The 18,249-nt window shown below is 61.4% G+C and overlaps 1 protein-coding gene across 4 annotated transcripts in view; it reads right to left on the reverse strand.

The window, feature by feature from the left end:
• Positions 1–18,249, reverse strand: part of RYR1 (ryanodine receptor 1) — a 99,134-nt gene that overhangs the window by 17,429 nt on the left and 63,456 nt on the right. For 3 of the 4 annotated variants that reach the window (XM_054010210.1, XM_054010208.1, XM_054010207.1), the window contains 17 exons: positions 17,981–17,995; positions 16,478–16,648; positions 16,019–16,078; positions 15,259–15,396; positions 14,820–14,932; positions 14,023–14,119; positions 13,431–13,537; positions 13,081–13,132; positions 11,699–11,770; positions 11,523–11,622; positions 11,327–11,406; positions 10,678–10,754; positions 10,161–10,234; positions 8,831–8,848; positions 2,856–2,936; positions 2,227–2,315; positions 1,875–2,003 (listed from right to left, as the gene is read on the reverse strand). In XM_054010210.1, the coding sequence (XP_053866185.1) occupies positions 1,875–2,003; positions 2,227–2,315; positions 2,856–2,936; positions 8,831–8,848; positions 10,161–10,234; positions 10,678–10,754; positions 11,327–11,406; positions 11,523–11,622; positions 11,699–11,770; positions 13,081–13,132; positions 13,431–13,537; positions 14,023–14,119; positions 14,820–14,932; positions 15,259–15,396; positions 16,019–16,078; positions 16,478–16,648; positions 17,981–17,995 (1,473 nt within the window). The remainder of the gene's footprint in view (positions 1–1,874; positions 2,004–2,226; positions 2,316–2,855; positions 2,937–8,830; positions 8,849–10,160; positions 10,235–10,677; positions 10,755–11,326; positions 11,407–11,522; positions 11,623–11,698; positions 11,771–13,080; positions 13,133–13,430; positions 13,538–14,022; positions 14,120–14,819; positions 14,933–15,258; positions 15,397–16,018; positions 16,079–16,477; positions 16,649–17,980; positions 17,996–18,249) is intronic. The other variant, XM_054010211.1, reaches the window with a different exon arrangement.

The following is an 18,249-nucleotide window of genomic DNA, read 5'->3' on the forward strand; positions in this document are numbered from 1 at the left end:
CAGGAACCCCTCGCCCGGCCCGGAGACGCAGCCACCTCTGGGGTGGGGCGCGGGGCTGGTTATACAGGAACCCCTCACCCAGGGCGGAGACACAGCCACCTCTGGGGTGGGGCGCGGGGCTGGTTATACAGGAACCCCTCGCCCAGCCCGGAGACGCAGCCACCTCTGGGGTGGGGCGCGGGGCTGGTTATACAGGAACCCCTCACCCAGGGCGGAGACGCAGCCACCTCTGGGGTGGGGCGCGGGGCTGGTTATACAGGAACCCCTCACCCAGGGCGGAGACGCAGCCACCTCTGGGGTGGGGCGCGGGGCTGGTTATTCAGGAACCCCTCACCCAGGGCGGAGACGCAGCCACCTCTGGGGTGGGGCGCGGGGCTGGTTATACAGGAACCCCTCACCCAGGGCGGAGACGCAGCCACCTCTGGGGTGGGGCGCGGGGCTGGTTATGCAGGAACCCCTCACCCAGGGCGGAGACGCAGCCACCTCTGGGGTGGGGCGCGGGGCTGGTTATGCAGGAACCCCTCACCCAGGGCGGAGACGCAGCCACCTCTGGGGTGGGGTGCGGGGCTGGTTATGCAGGAACCCCTCACCCAGGGCGGAGACGCAGCCACCTCTGGGGTGGGGCGCGGGGCTGGTTATGCAGGAACCCCTCACCCAGGGCGGAGACGCAGCCACCTCTGGGGTGGGGCGCGGGGCTGGTTATACAGGAACCCCTCACCCAGGGCGGAGACGCAGCCACCTCTGGGGTGGGGCGCAGGGCTGGTTATACAGGAACCCCTCACCCAGGGCGGAGACGCAGCCACCTCTGGGGTGGGGCGCGGGGCTGGTTATACAGGAACCCCTCACCCAGGGCGGAGACGCAGCCACCTCTGGGGTGGCGCGCGGGGCTGGTTATATAGGGATCATCTCCACTCCCAGGGTCACAGCCGCATCTATTTCCTTCCTTGCTGGTGCAGAGAATGGGAGCGGGCAGGGTGCAGATGCAGCCGTACCTGGCTGTGCCAGGGACAGTGCCGGGGGCAGTACCAGGGGGCAGTGCCCGGGTTGTACCTGGCTGTGCCGGGGGCAGTACCAGGGAACAGTGCCCGGGCCGTACCTGGCTGTGCCGGGGGCAGTACGAGGGGGCAGTACCAGGGGGCAGTGCCCGGGCTGTACCTGGCTGTGCCGGGGGCAGTACCAGGGAACAGTGCCCGGGCCGTACCTGGCTGTGCCGGGGGCAGTACGAGGGGGCAGTACCAGGGGGCAGTGCCCAGGCTGTACCTGGCTGTGCCGGGGGCAGTACCAGGGAACAGTGCCCGGGCCATACCTGGCTGTGCCGGGGGCAGTACGAGGGGGCAGTGCCCGGGCCGTACCTGACTGTGCCAGGGGCAATACCAGGGGGCAGTGCCCGGGCCGTTCTGGATGTACTGGGGACAGTGCCGGGGGCATTACCAGGGGGCAGTGCCCGGGCCGTACCTGGCTGTGCCGGGGGCAGTACCAGGGAGCAGTGCCCAGGCCGTACCTGGCTGTGCCGGGGGCAGTACGAGGGGGCAGTACCAGGGGGCAGTGCCCGGGCTGTACCTGGCTGTGCCGGGGGCAGTACGAGGGGGCAGTACCAGGGGGCAGTGCCCGGGCTGTACCTGGCTGTGCCGGGGGCAGTACCAGGGAGCAGTGCCCAGGCCGTACCTGGCTGTGCCAGGGACAGTGCCGGGGGCAGTACCAGGGGGCAGTGCCCGGGCTGTACCTGGATGTACTGGGGGCAGTACCAGGGAACAGTGACCGGGCCGTACCTGGCTGTGCCGGGGGCAGTACCAGGGAACAGTGCCCGGGCCATACCTGGCTGTGCCGGGGGCAGTACGAGGGGGCAGTACCAGGGGGCAGTGCCCGGGCCGTACCTGGATGTACTCTGTCAGGCTGTTGAAGACCTGCTTAGCCACGGCCATGGCCTTGGAGAAGTTGCGCTTGCCCTGCTCGTCGATGATGTCCTTGCCCGAGTAGTACCAGTAGAAATCGCTGATGGACTCCTGGGGAGGGCAGGGGGGTTAGTGCTGACACCCCCATTGGCTGCAGGGCCGGCAGGTACAGTCCCACCCCCCCAAGCAGTCTGTGCCACAGGCCAGCTAGGGGGAAGGCTGCAGGGGACGGCTGCCTGGCAGTGAGGGGTCTCTGGGAGCCGGTGCTCACAGGGGGGTCTCCGGGGGCAGGTGCCCCCTGGCAGGGGACAGCCAGTGGGGCTGGGGCGCTGACCTGCAGTCGCAGCAGATAGTCCACGGTGCAGATGATGATGTTAACGGTGGTCGTGTTCCCCGTCTGCGTGCGCAGGTAGTTCTGGAAATCTGCAGGGGGGGGAGACGCCGGGTCAGGCCCCCTCAGCGACCCGCTGCCAAGCGCTGCCCAGACACCGCGGCACGGGGGCGCCGGGACGGGCAGGAGGGGCTGTGCCGGGGGGCGCGCGGGCAGTGGCTGGGGGCTTTGCTCCCCACCCACAACGTCTTGGTCACGCGTGGGACTCTGCCTCTGACCACCCGCAGCGCCCTCCCCCCCACCCACCCGCCCTCTGCCCCCCGGGCACCCATCGACCCAGGTACCCACCCACAATCCACCCCCCATCCACATACCCATCTGCAGGGCCCCCCCTCCGCCTGCCTCTTCATCCATCCCTGGCTTCCCATCCCCCATCTACCTGCCCTACCTGTCCATGCGCCCACCCGGGAGCCCACCCCGGGCACTCCCAGCACCCACCCTCCTGCCCCGCTGCCCACAGAGTATCCAGCCAGCCAGCTGCACCCCCCCACACTCCCTTCACGCCCCTCCATTGCCCTCCCCCTCGGTCTCTGGGCTCCGTGCGGCCCCCAAGCCGAGCCAGCCGGCCGTACCGTTGTTGTGGCCCTCACACAGGAGCTGCAGGAACCGGAAGAGATCCTGCGTGAACTCGTCGTCCGCCATCACCTTCTCTCCTAGAGCAGGGCAAGGGGACGGGGAGAGACAGAACTGGCCAACGTTAGCAGCCGCGACCGGGCGAGGGGGCCTGGGTGCAGCGCCACCCGGGTTAGCGCGCGCAGGGGGCATGGGGAGAGGGGCCCACACTCTGGGACACAGCACACGGGGGCACCACCCGGAAGACCTTGCTCAGTGCTCAACACTCTGAGGTCATAAGAGGGAGTAACCACCACCCTGAGTAAGGACGGAGTAAACCCCGAGTAAGAAGTGAGTAACCCCCCACCCTGAATAAGGAGCGAGTAATCTCCACCCTGAGTAAGGATGGAGTAAACCCTGAGTAAGGAGTGAGTATCTCCCACCATGAGTAAGTAGGGAGTAATCCCCGAGTAAGGAGCTCAGGATTGGCCCATTGGTTCCCATGGGAGTTGAGCCCAAGCAAGGCCTGCAGGATTCAGCTCAGGTTAGTGGGTTCAGGCAGCATGCATCTCATTAGGGACCCGCAGGGCTCCTCTGAGTTGTCGCCAGTGGCGGATGAGGCGGGCGGGATATTGTTTCTTTTTACCAGCTGGAGAACAATATCGTCACCCCCGACATCCTGGTGCCAGCAGAGCTGGTCCCGGCAGGGTCCCTGCCTGGCCGGTGCAGCGGGCAGTTGGGTGGGGGGATAAAGAGAATTCAGAGGGAGGAGGGGACGGTATTGGGGGAAAGGGACCATTATTAACGCTACTGGCTGGTTTAGTGGGGAGCCCTGTGGCATTCATTTAAAAAATTCTGTCGGGGCCAAATCCTGACATCTGAACTCAGGCAAAGAAGCAGGTGGGAGTTTTGCAAGAGTAAAGTCTGAGTAATGTAGACACAAAGTCAGGATAATGAGGAGTAAAGTCAGAGTAAAGTCAGGGTAACTAGGAGTAAAGTCAGAGTAACTAGCAGTAAAATCAGAGTAAAATCAGAGTAACTAGAGTAACTAGGAGTAAAATCAGGGTACTGCTGGAATAAGGCAGGAGCAGTCCAGTAATGTAGGAGTAATGCCTGAGTAATGTAGGAATAAACACAGGAATATCGTAAGAGTCGAGACAGAGTAACACAGGATTAATACTGGGGCTTGTCTGAGTAACATCTGTCACATCTGGACCCAGCTAATTAACACGATTAGTGGCAAAGGGCAGAGGGTCAGTCACACCAGCCATACTGCAGCACTGGGCGTTAATCCCATTGGGGGCAGGGGCTGTGTGCCTGGACCCCGGACTGATTCATATTGCCCCACGCAGCGTTAATGACCAGCCTTTTTCCACCGTTCATGAAGTCACTTCCTCCCCTTCGCAGCTGGGATTCTCCCCACTGCTGACTCCCCCTTCCTCTCCCTTGATCACTGGGGAATCACGGTGCTGGGGGGCAGGGAGAAGGGCAGGGAGCAGGAATAGGTCGCCAAAGTTCGTCTCACCCAGGTCTAGGTAGCTAGGGAGATTTGCCCCCAATTGTGTCTGCTGCTGCGCTGTTTAGAGAGATGCTAGTGTATGTGTGTGTGTGTGTGTGTGCGTGACAGTTACAATCCCCAAACCACCACTTACTGAAGTTACCACACAGATACTATCACAATATTAGAACAGAGATACTGCAAAGATGCTACTACATTGTTACTACACAGATACTGCAAAGATGCTACGACATTGTTACTACACGGATACTTGCACATGGTTACCACACAGATACTACCACAATATTAGAACAGAGACAGTGCAAAAAAACTACATTGTTACTACCCAGATACTACCACACTGTGTCCACACAGATTCTACAAAGCCACAACCCCACTGTTAACAGAAAGATACTACAAAGTTACTATTACAATATTAGTACAGAGATGCAGCAAGGATTGTTACTATATTGTTACTACACAGATGCTCTGAAGATACGACTACAAAGATACTATGAAAATACTTTTACATTGTTACTCCAAGGACACCACACTGATACTCCAGACTACAAAAGCACCATATAGCTATTACAAAACTACCATGAAGGTTCTATGAAGATACTACTGCATTGTTACTACAGGACACCACATTGTTACTACAAAGATACTACAGAGACGCCATATAATTTCTAGAAAGACACCGCAATATTGTGAACATTCGATCTCATTGACACCCCAAAGATGCCACAGCTTTACTAGAAAGCGACCACAAAGTTTCTATGAGGATACATCACTACTATGGTGCTGCTACAAGGAACGGTTACTCGTCTTCTTGTAACTGTTGTTCTTCGAGATGTGTTGTTCATGTCCATTGCAATCAGATGTGCGCACGCTGTGTGCACGCCAGCCGGAAGATTTCCCCCCTAGCAGCGTCCATAGGGTCGGCATGGGTGCCCCCTGGAATCAAGCCTTTGTGGCGCCCAATATGGGACCCTGCTGACCCACCATCCCCTCAGTTCCTTCTTGCCGGCTACCCCGACAGAGGGGTTGGAGGGTGGGTATTGGACTGGATATGAACAACACATCTCGAAGAACAACAGTTACGAGAAGCTGAGTAACCGTTTTTTCTTCTTCGAGTGCTTGTTCCTGTCCATTCCAATCAGGTGACTCACAAGCCCAAGTTTAGATGTCCTCTGATTGGAGCACCGCTCTACCAAAGGCCGCCTCGTCTTGGGCCTGCTGGGTGATCGCATAGTGCGTGGTGAAAGTGTGGTGGAGTGCGCAGTGATCGAAGGAGCAGGTTGTAGCACTCACGTATGCACGACATGATCCACGACAAAATCCACTGAGAGGAGACAGGAAGACCTTTCATTCTGTCCGCCACAGCCAGGAATAGTTGAATGGACTTTCGGAACGGCTTTGTTCTCTCGATGTAGACGTCCAACAAGTGAAGCCTCTGCTCCCTGCCGCTCGAGTGCGGCTTAGGATAGAACACCGGGAGGAAGATGTCCTGGTTGATGTGAAAATGGGAGACGACTTTCGGGAGAAAAGCTGGGTGAGGCCTGAGCGGCACCGTGTCCTTACGGGTTCAGCCGCGGAGCTTGCACGCCGTGAGGTGCAACAACTCAAGCTTCGGGTGCCGGAGATGGCCGGGAAGAACGGCCTCGCCGACGCCGGCCCGTGGGCGGAGCCGTGGTGGCGCCGAGGGTCTCTGACTGAGTCCTTCCTCGGCACCGGTTCGCGCAGCGACAGCACCGGTGTGCTGCGCACCAAGGACGCGGCGCTCAGGGCTGCGTCAGGCACGGCGGGCTCCAACGGGGACTGAAAAGCCACCTCCATAAGTAATGCCCGGAGGCACTGCTGTCCTTAAGGGTCCTTGGGCAAAACCCTTTACCGATCTTGCAGCGGTCTCGGAGATGCCCTTTGCCCAGACACTTAAGGCACTATGAGTGCAGGTCGCGTCTTGGCAGAAACCCAGGGACCGAGGCATCTGCCAGTGCTGGGGGAAGACGTCGGGGGAAGACCCCGCAAAGGAAACCTCTGAGAAATCTACACTAACTATAACTACTGGGCTAACGCTGTACACTAGGATAGACACTGCAAAGCAGGCGGTAAGAAGGAACTGAGCGGGCGGCGGGTCGGCAGGGTCCCATATTGGGCGCCATGAAGGTGCGACTCCCGGGAGCGCCCAGGCCGACCCTATGAACACTGCTAGGGGGGAAATCTTCCGGCTGTCGCGCACGCCTGATTGCATTGGACATGAACAAGCACCCGAAGAAGAAAGACACCAGTGTTACTACAGAGACGGCACATTGCTCCTCTCCAGTTCAGAGGCTACAAAGACGCCACATTGGTAACACAAAGACGCCCCGTTGTGCCTACCCAGGGATACAGTCTGCTGTCGAGCTGGCTGGAATCTGGTCAACAAGAGGGTCGCTCAGCCCTGCCCACGCCCGTAGCCCCAAGAGACCGGAGAGGGCTGGGGGAGGAGGAGGGGTCCATGACGGGGTATCAGATGGGGCGGGCGAGTCCCTGAGGAGAACAGGGAACATGGCTCATGGCGAGGGCACCAGAGTGCCCTGGTTCCAGCGCGGGGTCCGGGGGCAAGGGGTGCGGTTAGTACTCAGTGCAGATCGGGAGAGGCCACGCCCAGCAGGCACTGGTTCCAGGCTGCCGGGGGCACGCTGGGGGCGGGCCCTAAGCTGCAGGACATGCCACGTGGAGCCACGGAAACACTCTCCCCCTCCCCTGCAAGGCTGATCAGAACCCCCAAGCCTGACGCACACCAGGGAGGGGGAGATGGCACGGGACAGCGGTCACCGCAGCTCCCCGGCTGGGTTTGCCCACCATAACAAACCAGCCTCCCCGTGGAGACCCTATCATAACAAACCAGCCTCCCCGTAGAGACCCTACCATAACAAACCAGCAACCCTGGCTGGGTCTGTCCACCATAAACAATGCATCCCCCCCCCCGACCCCTCCAGGGAGACCCTACCATAACAAACCAGCATGTGCAACAGAGTGAATAACCTTGATTGTTAAAAAAAATAAAAATGAAAGGGTATTTTAAATTTAAATCAGATTTTTAAAAAATTTAAATGAAATAGAGGTTTATTTTTTAACAATAAACCTATTTAAAATTAAATTGGAAACTGATAATCAACATCACAACCTAAATTTATAAACCATTAAACCATTTTAACCCAACTACAGAAACGAAGATTCAGCCCGTCCATATTTGCTGCCAAATTTCCCAGCAAGTCGCAGCATTGAAGTGGAGCAAGTCCCCGGATGAGCCCCGGGAGCCGGAGTTTGCCGATGGGCTAAGCCGGCTTCAGGCAGGGCAGAGAGAATATTTTAGCCTTTTCAGTTTATCCAACTAGTTCAATTAATTGGCCAGGCCACCCAAAGTTCAGTGACCGACTGGGAGACTGTTTCCTTCCCCAGTCTCGGAGAGGACGAGATCTACTAGTTCTATAATCCTGAAAGCCATAGTAACCAGAAATGGCCACTACATTTCACTAGCCAAAGACACTTCCTTTGCTGAATAGATCAGCTAGTTTTCACTGCAAAACGCCGCCCGATAAACTTTTTAATTTTTAATGTTTCCAGCCCGTTTGCTTTCATTCAAACGCTGGTTTTGCGCAATTGTCACTGAGTTGAACATTTCCATCCAAACGGGGCTTGACGCAAATCACCTGTAGAAACAGAGTCGTCATCCAGCAAACGAGAGAGGCACCGTTCGCCCTTCTCTGAAAAAATCACAACCGTAGAATGGCAGACTCTGACTCCGGGCAAGTTAAGCTGCACGAATCGTCAACCAACACCTGTAACTGGGGTGTATTGTCCTAACTGGCAGAAGAAGTCCTGAATGCCGTGAAAGGCTGATGGGAATCGAGCCCTTGGCAGGGAAATAACTAAAAAGTACAAGTGTAAAACCTGATTCACAGCACTGATCGAAATTGGCGTTTCCTGCTGCTCTCTCAGACTGAGAGCAACACAGGCTTGGCAAGGGGCAACCCTACCATAACAAGCCGACGTACACAACCCGGCAGCGCACAGGCCCCTGCAATGATAACAAGTGAGCGTGTGCGGCCAAGTAACCCCGAGCGTACGTGCGGTAACACAGCAGCCTCGCACCCACGTGCAACACAACAACCCGTGAGCACCGCTCCGTGCTTGAGAGACCCTAGAATAACAAACCGGCATGCTTAGCTTGTGCTTCCTCCACCAGCCCAGCAACCCTATGATACCAAACCAACGAGGCCGGAATCAGCTCCCTCCAATAAACACATCAGCACAGGCAGGCTGACGCTCACTAGCAACCCTACGATAACAAAGACGGAGCTGCCCCTCCCCCGCGATGGATGGGCAGGGCCCATGTGGGGGGGCAGGGGGTTCTGATCAGCCATTGGCATCGGGACAAGCCCGCCGGGTTAGAAAACAGAGCAAGAAAATGCCCGGAAAAATAAACCACCACAGCTGTGGGTTATTTACCAGTTTCCCGACGGATGACTGGGGGCGCCGGTGAGAGGGGGATGGGGGGAACGGGGGGAAGAGGAAGAGAAGGGGAGGAGAGAGGAGGTGAGCGCAACACGTCACAGCACAAAGGAAAAGGAGATGATTAAAACCAGATTAACGCCATTAATGTGGAGTCGGAGCCGCCCCAGGTGGGACGGGGGGGGGGGGGGAGGGGCGTTATTACAATCCGGATTAATAGCAGCGCCTCACTCTGGGGGGGAGCCTGCAACCACACGGCAGCTGTGAACACAAACCGAGGGCAGGGAGGGGGCGCAGTGGAAGGAGGGGGAGGGGGCCCTGGTGCCCCATCAGCTCTAGTCGCAGGGTTCCCCCAGCGGAGACGGGAGGCCAGGCTAGATGGGCCCAGCCCCGTGAGAGCGGCTGATCCAGCCCTTCCCAGCAGCCATTGCAGGATTAGCACCCCCCCGGACTTCCCCTGGGGGCAGGGCGGCCCCGACTCATCTCACTGTGCCCCCCATAACCTGCCCTAGACGTCCCCCTTTGCTGGGCGGTGCCCCCAGAGCCTGCCCTCCCAGACCCCGCCGCCCGCCCCGAGAGGGGATCGAACCTGGGACCTGCGGATCCAAACGTCCCTGCTCAGAGTCAGGCCCGTTAGCTTAGAGGCTCCAGCAGCCACCAGCCGCTAGGCGCCTCATTAGCGTGAGTGACCCCGCCCCAGGGACTGCTGCGATTGGGGCCTGACACTACCCCACCACCCCCAGCACCCCTGGCCAATAGGTTGCGGGGTGGGGCAGAGATCTGCACGGTCTGGGGCTGAGATGTGGGGTGGGCTGGGCCGGGGAGGGATGGGGGGCAGAGATCTGCAGGGTCTGGGGCTGAGATGTGGGAGGGGGCCTGGGCCGGGGAGGGATGGGGGGCAGAGATCTGCAGGGTCTGGGGCTGAGATGTGGGGGGGGGGGGCTGGGCCGGGGAGGGATGGGGGGCAGAGATCTGCACGGTCTGGGGCTGAGATGTGGGAGGGGGCCTGGGCCGGTGAGGAATGGGGGGCAGAGATCTGCAGGGTCTGGGGCTGAGATGTGGGGGGGGGGCCTGGGCCGGGGAGGGATGGGGGGCAGAGATCTGCAGGGTCTGGGGCTGAGATGTGGGGGGGCCTGGGCCGGGGAGGGATGGGGGGCAGAGATCTGCAGGGTCTGGGGCTGAGATGTGGGGGGGGGGGGCTGGGCCGGGGAGGGATGGGGGGCAGAGATCTGCAGGGTCTGGGGCTGAGATGTGGGGAGGAGGGGGCCTGGGTCGGTGAGGAATGGGGAGCAGAGATCTGCAGGGTCTGGGGGCAGCACGGACTCACTTGTTCCTTCCTCCGTCACCATGCCCAGCCCCTCGGCCTTGTTCTGCCGCTCGAAGGCGTTGAGGTCCAGGACGCTGCAGGGAGAAATGGGGGTCAGGAGAGGCCGGGGGGGAGGGGAGTGGGGTGACCCTGCCATCAACATCAACCCTCCACCCCCCACGACGGAGGGGCCCACAGCCTAACACAGCTCAGCCCCACCCTGGGGGTACGGAGCAGGGGGCCGCTGGGCACTCGCTCCAGCCCGCTGGGGGATGGGGAGCAGGGCCGTGCAATGCTACTCTGGGCAAAGGGGATCGATTCCCCTGGGAGTCCCCCCAACGGCTGGCTCCCTGTGGGAACAGGGCAGGGAGGGGGAACAGCTGGCACCAAAAGGGGGTAAAAGGAGAGATGGAGACGGGCTGGACGCAGGGAGGAAAAGGAGGCCGGCAGGGACCAGCTCGGCCTGCGGGGCGGGAGGAAGGGATGCAGGCCGGGACGGACAGACGGACGGGGACACACGACGGATGGTCCCGCTCACCTGCAGGTCTGCATCAGGGCCTGCACGCTCTGGAAGAAACCCACCTCCCGCTTCTCCTTCAGGTAATCCAGCATTTTCTGCGGGGACAAAGGCAGCGGCCCTGAGTGGCTACTCAGCAACTACTCCCTCGTTACTTGGCATACTCGTTAGTTACTCAGCCTGTTACTCAGCCTGTCCTCCCTCGTTACTCAGCCCGTTACTCAGCCCATTACTCAGCCTGTCCTCCCTCGTTACTCAGCCCATCCTCCCTTGTTACTCTGCATGCCTGTTAGCTACTCAGCACATCCTCCCTCATTACTCCGTGTGTACCCATTAGTTACTCAGCACTTACTCCATTGTTACTCAGCCATTACACAGCATGTTCTCCATCATTACTCAGTGCACATTCACTCATTACTGAGCCGTTACTCACTGCATACTCCCCTTGTTACTCAGGGCATAAGCCCTCTTTACCCCACACTCCTTCACCTGGTACTCAGTGGTTACTGATGTGTTACTTGGACATGACTGGCTGGTTACTCAGCAGGTGGCCGAGCTCCTCGGCCGTGACTCAGCCGTTACTCCGAGGCTCAGCCGGAACTTGGCCTGTGTAAGGACTGAGTGAAGTGCTGGGGACCTGGCCCTGGGAGCAACGCCGGCCCGGCCGTACCTGCTGCACTTCCACGTTGCCTCCGTTCAGGATGGAGATGCCCAGCTTGAGGGTGGAGGACACCATGGCGCCTGGCTCCCCTGCCGACAACCAAGGAAACGCTGGTTACCAGCCTGGCCTATGGCTCACCCCGCAACCTGCCAGCCCCCCGTCAAGCCGCCCCGCTGTCCCTCCCCCTGCGAGGGTCCGATCTCACCTTTGCAGGCACTGATCATCTGCAGCACCATCTCGGCCGCCCCACGATTGTGCAGCCGTGACTGCTGGTAGAGCAGCTTCTGCTTCTCCATCTCCTTCTCCTGCGGGGTGGACACACAAGGGTCAGCGCAGGCAGGGGCTGGAGCCAGGACCGGAGATAGGGAGGGGATCACCTACCTCAAATGAGCCTTCGGTCTCCTCCTCGTCTTTCTCACCACCTTCCTCTTCACCTTCTTCAATGTGACAGCTCTGGAAGTGAGAGGAAGCCAGAGTGAGGGGTGCGTGGGAGCCAAATACCACCCTCCCCCCTCCAATCCAGATACTATGCCATTACTCCAGTGATACTACACCGGTACTCTGGAGATACTACATCGTCACTCTGGAGATACCACACTGTCAGTACACTGTTACTCTAGAGACACAACACCATTATTTGGGAGATACTACATTATTACTCTGAAGATACTATACCATTACTCTGGAGATACCAAACTGTCAGTACATTGTTATTCCAGATATACTACCCCACTACTCCAGAGATACTACAAAGTTAGTACATCATTACTCCAGAGACATTATAATGTTACTCCAGAGATACTGTGCCATTAGCACATTGTTACTTCAAAGACATTATGCTGTTACTCTGTTGTTACTCCAGGGATATGACACCGTTACTCCAGAAACACTATACTTGTTAGTATTTTGTTACTCCAGCAACACTACATTAGTACTATGTACTCCAAAGACACATGCTACTACTCCAGAGATACGAAGCTGTTACTCCATCATTGCTACAGAGATACTACAATATTACAAAGCGACACTACCTAGTTACCCCAAAGCTACTACACTGTTGCTACATCGCTGCTCCAAAGATACCACACAGTTATTCCAAAAATATTATACAGCTGCTACGCCATTGCTACTCCAAAGATATTTTGCCATTATTCTCAAGTTACTATATTGTTACTGCTGCCCACAGGGCTGTGACCTGGGGGTTTCCTCCGGCCACTCCAGAGTAGCAGGAGCAGAAGTTCGTGAAGGTGTGGGGGGAAGGGTAAACTGCCCCTTACTGCAAAGCTGGTGTGAGGGGAGAGTCCAGGGAGGGAAGGATTCAAATCCTCTGCTGCTTGAATACCCAGAGAGCCGGATTCGAATCCGACTTTGCTCACAAGTGCGATGGGCTCTCCTGAGAATGGGGGGGAGGGATAGCTCAGTGGTTTGAGCATTGGCCTGCTAAACCCAGGGTTATGAGTTCAATCCTTGAGGGGGCCACTTGGGGATCTGGGGCAAAATCAGTACTTGGTCCTGCTAGTGAAGGCAGGGGGCTGGACTCAATGACCTTTCAAGGTCCCTTCCAGCTCTAGGAGATGGGAAATCTCCATTAATTAATTAATTACTTATTTATTTAATGCTCAAACCAACCTCAGTAAATGATGGGGAGGGGAAATGGGAGGACACACTGGGAAGGAAAGGGGGCGCTGGGTGGGACGTGCGCTGGGAGGGGCTGGGGGATGAGACGTGCTGAGAGAACCTGGTGTGGACTTGGGGTCACTCACCTTCGCCATGATGTCGGCGTAGGCCATGTACAGATAGTCCTCGTCCAGTTTGCTGAAAGGCAGCGCATGGGCCAGAGTCAGATCCAAGACCACACGCGCCAGAGAGGCCAGCTGAACAGTTCTACAACAGAGCCTGGACCCCCCCTCCCAGAGCCAGGGAGAGAACCCAGGAGTCCTGGCTCCCAGCCCCCCCTGCTCTAACCACTAGACCCCACTCCCCTCCCAGAGCCGGGGAGAGAACCCAGGAGTCCTGGCTCCCAGCCCCTCCCCCCACTCTGGGGCCCAGCAGGCGATTCACTCCCCAGGCTGAGTGGCTAGATGTGGATGCTGCCCCCGCCCCTGGCACCCACCTCTTCTCCGTCAGCGCCGTGCGGCTGAAGTGCAGGATGAGCTGGTGCAGGGGGTCGGGATTCTTCTCCATCTGCTCTTCCTCCTCCTCCTCCTCCTCGCCCGGTTTCTACTCCCCCCAGCAGGACAGCGGAGAGTCAGCAGCTGTGAACCCGCCCGGCCCGGCAGCGCTGGGGCCCCCCCGCGTCCCCGCCAGAGAGAGCCTGGTGCGCCCAGCTTTTCCCACGCCCAGCCCATGGGCCCAGGAGCCTGCCCCTGCCCCACTTCCAGCCTTTCCTCCGTCACTCCTTCCCCCACGGCCCCCCACCGCTGACGTCCTGCTGCCCCCAAGCCTCCGGGACGATGGCGAGAGAGCAGGGAGCAGGAGGGAATGGAGCCCGGTGCCTGGGTGTGGATGGGACCCAGGCAGGGACAGGACCCAGGCATCCTGGGACCAGTGCAGGGAGAGGACCCAGGCATCTTGGGACCCGGGCAGGGAGAGGACCCAGGCATCCTGGGACCCGGGCAGGGATGGGACCCAGGCGTCCTGGCTGTGGGATATGGAAAGCTCAGACCTCCCCCGAGTCCCCGACCCCCCCAATGCCCCCAGCTCACGGCCAGGTCGTCGATCATCCTGTCCTCGAAGGCGTGCTCCTCCGTGACGATCCAGGCCAGCTTGTAGCTCTCCAGGAACATGTTACAGGCCCGGTGCCTGGGGGAAGGGGCAGATCAGAGGCCTGGCAGGGGTGGGGGGCAGGGATTGACCCAGACTCACCCCCCAGCCGCACCCACTGAGCAGCCAGCGTCCCGCCTGGAGCCCAGAGCCGGGGGGGGGGGGGCTGCAAAGGGCCTGGCAGAGCTGAGATTGCACCCCCATTCCGTGGAGGGCACGGATCCTGCAGGGTGGGGGTGGGGGACACTATGGATCGGGGGGGTGGGTTGTACAGGGAGCTGGATCCCATACAATGGAAGGGTGGGGGGGCATGGGTCACAAGGCAGGGGGCATGGGTCCCCCAGCAGGGGAAAGTTGGGGGGCATGGATCCCCTCGCTGGGGGAAGTTGGGGTGTGTGGATCCCCTGGTCGGGGGTAGGTTGCGGGGCCCAGATCCCCTGGACGGGGGGAGGTTGGGGGGCCCAGATCCCCAGGTTGGGGGGGCCCAGATTCCCTGGCCGGGGGGAGGCTGGGGGGCCCAGATCCCCAGGTTGGGGGGCCCAGAACCCCTGGCCGGAGGGAGGTTGGGAGGCCCAGTTCCCCTGGCCGGGGGGAGGTTGGGGGGCCCAGTTCCCCTGGCCGGGAGGAGGTTGGGGGGCCCGGATCCCCTGGCCGGGAGGAGGTTGGGGGGCCCGGATCCCCTGGCCGGGAGGAAGTTGGGGGGCCCGGATCCCCTGGCCGGGGCAGATCCGACGCTGACCTGGGCATGTTGTAGAGCGGCGTCATGCGGAAGCAGGCGACCACGGCGCGACGGCGCTGCTTGGACAGCAGCTTGTGCCACACGGCCTTCTTCGACTTGTAGGGGTGCTCGGTCTGCGGGGCCGGGGGGGTTAGAGCCGGGGGGCCCATAGCACAGCCCCTCCCCCGCGCTATGCCCCCTGCCGCACAGCCCCTCCCCTGCCCCACAGCTCCTCCCCCACCCCACAGCCCCTCCCCTGCACTATGCCCCCTGCCCCACAGCCCTTCCACCGCCCCACAGCCCCTCCCCTGCACTATCCCGCCCCGCCCCACAGCCCCTCCCCTGCACTATGCCCCCTGCCCCACAGCCCCTATCCCGCGCTATGCCCCCTGCCCTGCAGCCCCTCCCCCTCCCCATAGCCCCTCCCCCACGCTATGCCCCCCACCCTGCAGCCCCTCACCTGCTCCAGGTGGAAGAGCACAGCCGACACCTCCTGCACCCGTCGCACGATCTTCTCAGGCCGGTTGGCGTCCTCGGCCTTGCCCGACATCTCGCGGTACAGAGCCATCTGCCAGCGCATGGAGGCGGGGTTCTCGCACTGCCGGGGGGAGGGACTGTCAGACACGGCGCCTTGGGGCGGGGGCGGGAACGTAAATCGGTCCATAGGGCGAGGGGGGGCAGGCCAGAGCCTGGGTGTCCTGGGCTAGGGCGTGGCGCTGGGGGAGCAAAATGAGAGCGGGCCCATGGCGCCCGGGGGGCTGAGAAAAGGGGGACCGGCCCATGGCGCCCATGGGGGCTGAGAAAGGGGGACCGGCCCATGGCGCCCAGGGGAGGCTGAGAAAGGGGGACCGGCCCATGGTGCCCAGGGGAGGCTGAGAAAGGGGGACCGGCCCATGGCGCCCATGGGGGCTGAGAAAGGGGGACCGGCCCATGGTGCCCAGGGGAGGCTGAGAAAGGGGGACCGGCCCATGGGGGCTGAGAAAGGGGGACCGGCCCATGGCGCCCATGGGGGCTGAGAAAGGGGGACCAGCCCATGGGACCCAGGGGAGAAGGAGCGGCTGGCCTGTGGCACCCAGAGGGGGGAGAAGGTGGGGCCAGCCCATGGCACCAGAGAGGAAAAGGGGGGGCTGGTCCATGGCAGCCAGGGGAGGGGAAATGGGGGCTGGCCCGTGCTGCACGGGGGAGGGGAAATGGGGTGCCGGCCTGGGGGGGACACTCACCTTGCCCTGCAGGTGCAGATTGTTGTTGAGAACATCCCGCACCTCCTCATCGGTGTCTTTCTGTGGGGGTGGGGGGTGCAGAGTTCGTCACCCAGGGTGAGAAGCCGCTCCCACCCCAGCAGCTCATCGCCACCCCTCCGGCCCAGCTCCCCCCCCCCAAAACACCCCCAACTCACTGCACCCCCAAGGGCATCAGCCCCACCTGGTTCCACCACTGGCTCCTCCCGCTGCTCACCCCGGCTCCTCCCCCACTCTCCCTGGCTCCGCCTCCTGCTCACCCAGCTCCTCCTCTGCTCTCCCTGGCTCCGCCCCTGCTCACCCCTGCTCCTCCCCCTGCTCCCCTTGGCTTTCCCAGGCCCCTCCCCCTGCTCTCCCTGGCTCCGCCCCTGTTCTCCCTGGCTTCGCCTCCTGCTCTCCCTGGCTCCGCCCCTGCTCTCCCTGGCTCCTCCCCCAGCTCACCAGGGCGTAGCGGCCCTTGGCCAGGGTGATGAGCTCCTGGTCGGTGGGCGAACACATGTTGAGGCCGATGGGCAGCATCTTCTTCAGCGTGGCCACGATGAGTGAGGTCTGCACGGAGTAGCGATCCCCCCGCCGCTTCTTCTTGGTCCGCTCCTGCTCTGAGCTGCCCGCCTGGGGGGTACGGGGTGTGTGTGTCAGGGCGGGCCCCCGGCAGTGACCCCCCCACCCCACCCCCCGATCCTCTGCCTCCAGCCAACATGCCAAGGCAGAAGCGTCCGGCCACAGCAGCGCCCCTCCCGCCCTGAGAAGGGTACCTGGCTAGCCCCACCCCCACCAAACTGGAGGGGTGGGGCTTCCCACGAGGGGCGGGGCTTCCCACCTCCATGGGGGGAGGGGAGGAGCAGGGCCACTTGAAAAGGGTGAAAGGGCAAAGATGGCTGGGTAACCCCTGGGGGACTCGGGCGGACACGATCGCTCAGTCACGGACGCTGACAATTCAGGAATCTCCAGTTCTGAACCGGCCGCCCGGCCCAGCTCCGCTGCGTGAGGGGAGGGCCGTGTCACCCCCCACTCTGGTACAGCGGGAGGCACAGTGCTGGGAACGGCCAGTGAGCTCGGGCCACGGGAACCCAGGGTCACCTCAGCGGGGGGCGGTGGAAACACAGGGTCCGAGGGAACTGACCGGGCGGAGGATGGTGGGGAAGGGGCTCCCGCCGCGTGTCATGGGCCGCTCAGGGGTATCCCGGGCGGGGGGCGGGGGGCGGGGGGCAGAGACCGGGGCGGCCCCTGCCAAGTTTAGAAAGGGGAGAGCGGGACCCCTGGAGGGGGTACAAACCAGGGAGGGGCCAGCGCAGACAGCTCCCCTGCACCCCACCCCACGGCACACACAATCTGGCAGGCAGGCAGGTCAGCATAATCTGCCTGCGACATCCCTGTGCACCACCTCCCCCCCTCCGGCTGGGATGTCACGAGGGGTGATTATGAACTCCGTGATCCGGGGGGGGGCAGAACCCACCCCGCCCCCCACTCCCCAGCTTTGCACAGCGAGAGCCCAGAAGAACCAAACCGGTTCGGTTCAGGAGCCGGAGAGAGCTGGCCTGGCACATGCGGCTTCGGGGCTGAGAGACAGCTGGGGGCAAGGAGCAAACGCTGGGGGGGGGGGCAGAGATCCCCCGTGCTGGGCCCCACGTCACCGGGGAAAAGCCCTGGCAGAGGGAATGGGCCCCACCAGCAGGCCTACCGCACGGCCGCGGGCCAAGTACACCAGGGGCCGGAGGGCTGGGTGAGCCGATAGCCGACCGGCCGGTGCCTACAGAGCCCATGGGCCAGGTGCAGCGGGCACCGTCGCTCACCCAACCTCTGGCTCCTGGGCCGTGCGACGCAGGGTACCGTGGGCACACGGGGAGCGGGCTGGGGAGGACCCCAGCACTGTGGGGGGGTGGGCGGGGGGCTGGCAGATCAGACACAGACACAAGGCGCCATGCGGTCTCCGTGAGACGCTACCTGGCCTTCTCCAGACTAAAGGCACCCGGGCGGGAGAGAAGGGGAGACAAGACAGAAGAGACATGTTAGTCGGGCCACGAGCCCCCACGGCGGCTGCAGTGCACGCCCGGGATGAGAGCGGGGCCACCCGGGGCACGGTGCCCCCAGTGCAATCCGGGGGGGACTCATAAGACAGTGCCCTGGAGGTTACACGGGGGGGAGGATGGCAGAATGGCGCCCCCAGTGGTTAGATCGGGGGTGGCAGGACAGCACCCTGTAGACTGGTTCGG

The sequence above is a fragment of the Malaclemys terrapin genome, chromosome 20, assembly GCF_027887155.1.
Source record: "Malaclemys terrapin pileata isolate rMalTer1 chromosome 20, rMalTer1.hap1, whole genome shotgun sequence".
Lineage (NCBI taxonomy): Eukaryota > Metazoa > Chordata > Testudines > Emydidae > Malaclemys > Malaclemys terrapin.